Genomic DNA, 3201 nt, shown 5'->3' with positions numbered 1-3201 from the left:
TTGTTAAATGAGTCGGCAATGTCAGGATGTGCAGTGTCCTCACCGTAAATACTCCGGAGCATCTGTAGTGACTGTTCATAATAACTGACCGCCTTTCTGTGATCCCCAAGTTTACTCCAGGCGTTACCCAAGTTGTTAAGTGAGGAGGCGATGTCAGGATGGGAAATGGCCTTACCATAGATACTCCGCTTCATTTGTAGCGACTGTTCATAATATCCAACCGACTTTCTGTGGTTACCAAGGTCACCCCACGTGGTACCCAAGTTGTTAAGTGAGTTGGCGATGTCAGGATGTGCAGTGTCTTCGCCATAGATAGTCCGCCTCATTCGTAGTGACTGTTCATAGTAGCTGACCGCCCTTCTGTGATCACCAAGGTTGTCCCATGTGGTACCCAAGTTGTTAAATGAGCTGGCGATGTCAGGATGTTCAGTATTCGCGCCATAGATACACTGCCTCATCTGTAGTGACTGCTCATAATAGATAACAGCTTTTTCGTGATTGCCAAGGATCCCCAAAGCGACAGCCAAGTTGTTAAGTGCCGCGGCAACATCACTGTGTACAGTATTTTCACCATATTTCGATACATATTTGTGTAGCGTTTGTTCTGAATATGTCTTAAAATTTTGGAAATCGCATAGACTTTCATATACCTGTGCTTTCAGCTCTGAAGAATTGTCGAATAAGATTGATTGTTCTTTCAACGGTTGAGTGTCGGTTAGCTGTGAAATTAAGTGCCTCAGGGGTCTTTCTGTATGATAATATCTCATGAGCTGGTTTGTATTTGAGATGTAAAACACCTTCTGTAATTTGTCCCCAATGTCTGTATCGGGCGATATTGATGATAGGGCTGACATATTTTCAACTTGACCACGATTGTTCATGTACGTCCGCAACCTCAGTTCTGCAGAGATACTGACCAGCACCATCAGGTGGTGTGCGTTCTCACTACTGACGACTCCACGGGTTTTCAGCTCCTGAATAGTCTCCCAGATTGTGGTCGGTTGTATGTTATGAAGTAGGGCCCAACAGGACACAGCAAGGCTCGAAAATCGGTAGATTTCTTTTTTCACATTTAGCAGATTAGCAGTGAGGGCCTGGGTTTGAAAGGTTGGCGCATTTTCACTCAGTACAGTAGCAGCCATTACCACCTGAACTGTCCCATTGTTTTCTTTAAGTTTCTGAGTGCATAACGTCCTGTACTCATTGACCAAGCCCTGTTCTCCTGTGATAAAAGACACATTTACCATTATGCTAGCAAGATGGTAGCCTTTCTTTAGATGGAATGCAAGGTCGTCTTGCAGAACGTTGGTCATACTGCTTGGTGTGCGAATGAGTTCGCTTGTTCCTGTGCTGTTTCTACCCCTGCCTAGTGGAGTTTTGCAAGCATGTGGCATGGCTCCGTCGAATGCAAAACCGCGCGGTGTCACTGAGTCATAAAACCACTTATCCAGTGGGTCGTCTGAGTAAAAATCATTGAGAGATTTAATCGCCATGGCCGGTAGAATGGTCTCTCCCAGATTGATCACTTTGAGATGCAGGTAATGCGTGAGGTTGCGGAAATAGCTAACATTATGCTCGGTTTCATCCTCTACCAAAATGGCAAATTCCAGATCAGAGTATGGTGTTACCAATCCTGTGGCTTGTGAACCCAAACCTATCATGGCGTATGTACAGGGAGGGGGGCCCATTACCTCCATGCATTCATCTACAAGGCCAGCGATGAACGTTTTCCGCTGATCAACGAGTGTCTGAAACAATTCTTTGATTGCCTCAACTCTCTTCATCTCCACTTCTTTTATCGTTGGGTCATTCTCATCAAGGCTATATGGATCTACCTCTTGTTCAATTCTCTTAATCTCTTTTTCTACGTAGTCCCTATCAGCCTTCAACATCAATTTGTGTTTCTCTGTATCTTCACTGTTTACATTCTGTTCGACATTCAAGACTTCTTTTACAAATGCTTGAGTTATTTCTTGGATTGTTTCCTCTATATCTTCCCTCCTCGATCTTACCAGTGCTGCATTACAGAGTGCTGCAGCCTTGGTGAAATCACCCCCGTCCTTTGACTGGATTCCTCTCTTCAGATAGACATCTGCCAACTTGAACAGGGGCTCTGCCTCTTTCCCATACTCTCCTGTAACAAAAGTTATATGGCATGAATTGAGATCTTGTCTTTGATTTTTAACTATCGGTAGACAGATGTTTGAACCGAAATCGCGCTATGCAATTACTTCATTTTTTTGCAAGCATCATTGAATGAATTAGTTACTTGATGGCATAATTGATATCTAAAATGGTTTCTTTCTAAGTGACATATGCCATATGTTTAAAGGTCTAAGCATAGGATACATCAACATTATAAGGCCTCCTCATTATACACACACAAGCACCCGAAAACATAATCTTAAAGGTCAAAGGTAATCTAATTCACCTTTGACATGAACAGACTTGAGCGAAGCTGCAAAGCTTTGTTCTGCCTTGTCCAAGTCTCCAGTCTGCAGGGCCATGCAGCCATCGTGTAAATGTTCTTCGTATGTACTGTAAGAGACAACAAACAAGACATGCCATGTGAATATGATGAAAACATCTGTGGTCAATTCAGTGCTACTGAGCAAACTAAAAGGGAATAATTTTTTATGACTAATCTGATGGGTATCAAATATAATAGAAACTTTAAGAAATCAACTATTCATCTGGAGTCGAAAATTCAAATCAATGTATAGCATTATAGAATTTCAAAACGTTGTTTATAAAATTAGATATGGGTTATCAGAAAGCTTATAAGTCATCATTTGAATGCAAATAAGTCTGAAACCTGTCATCGTCGTCCGGTGTTGTGGCACTGACATCTGCGACAGTACTCCCTCCTGTAGCCATCCTGTAAAGAACCAACGCATTGTCATCATGTATCGCATTCTATCTTATCCAAGACACTCGATGGTAACTACTCGTCGAGTGGTCCAAAGGTCAAACCACATATTCTTGTACGCCCAAGTCCCGTGTCACATTCAGTGTGCAATGATATATCAATATTCCACGTCACTTTCAAGTAGATCGCGAATGATTTAACGTTAGCTGACACCTGGAACTCACTGACTTGGTTTCGTCCACAACGCACCAGTCCTATGACCGAAAAAAGTAGATCGTAAATACACCTGTATTTCTGCACCATCGCCCCCCCACGTTTGGCACACCCACCTG

At 42.7% G+C, this 3201-nt stretch overlaps 1 protein-coding gene across 1 annotated transcript; it reads right to left on the bottom strand.

The window, feature by feature from the left end:
* Window positions 1–1141: 1141 nt before the first annotated feature.
* On the bottom strand, window positions 1142–2887 carry LOC118419336. The gene is made up of 4 exons (XM_035825699.1): window positions 2816–2887; window positions 2432–2538; window positions 1770–2134; window positions 1142–1222 (listed from the first exon to the last, which is right to left on the bottom strand). Exons 1-4 carry the CDS (start codon window positions 2875–2877, stop codon window positions 1142–1144), a joined length of 615 nt encoding a protein of 204 aa, XP_035681592.1. The 5' UTR covers window positions 2878–2887.
* Window positions 2888–3201: the final 314 nt, after the last annotated feature.

The sequence above is a fragment of the Branchiostoma floridae genome, chromosome 7 (assembly GCF_000003815.2).
Source record: "Branchiostoma floridae strain S238N-H82 chromosome 7, Bfl_VNyyK, whole genome shotgun sequence".
Lineage (NCBI taxonomy): Eukaryota > Metazoa > Chordata > Leptocardii > Amphioxiformes > Branchiostomatidae > Branchiostoma > Branchiostoma floridae.
Note: the sequence above shows the minus strand (reverse complement) of the source record. Positions and strands in the feature narration are given on the sequence as shown.

Coding starts and splice junctions, on each gene's coding strand:
- LOC118419336 (XM_035825699.1), bottom strand. CDS start 2,877: ATGGCTACAGGAGGGAGTACTGTCGCAGATGTCAGTGCCACAACACCG. Junction 2,539..2,815: donor ACACCGGACGACGATGACAG/GTTTCAGACTTA, acceptor TGTCTCTTACAG/TACATACGAAGAACATTTAC. Junction 1,223..1,769: donor TGGAGATGAAGAGAGTTGAG/GCAATCAAAGAA, acceptor CTTTTATCACAG/GAGAACAGGGCTTGGTCAAT.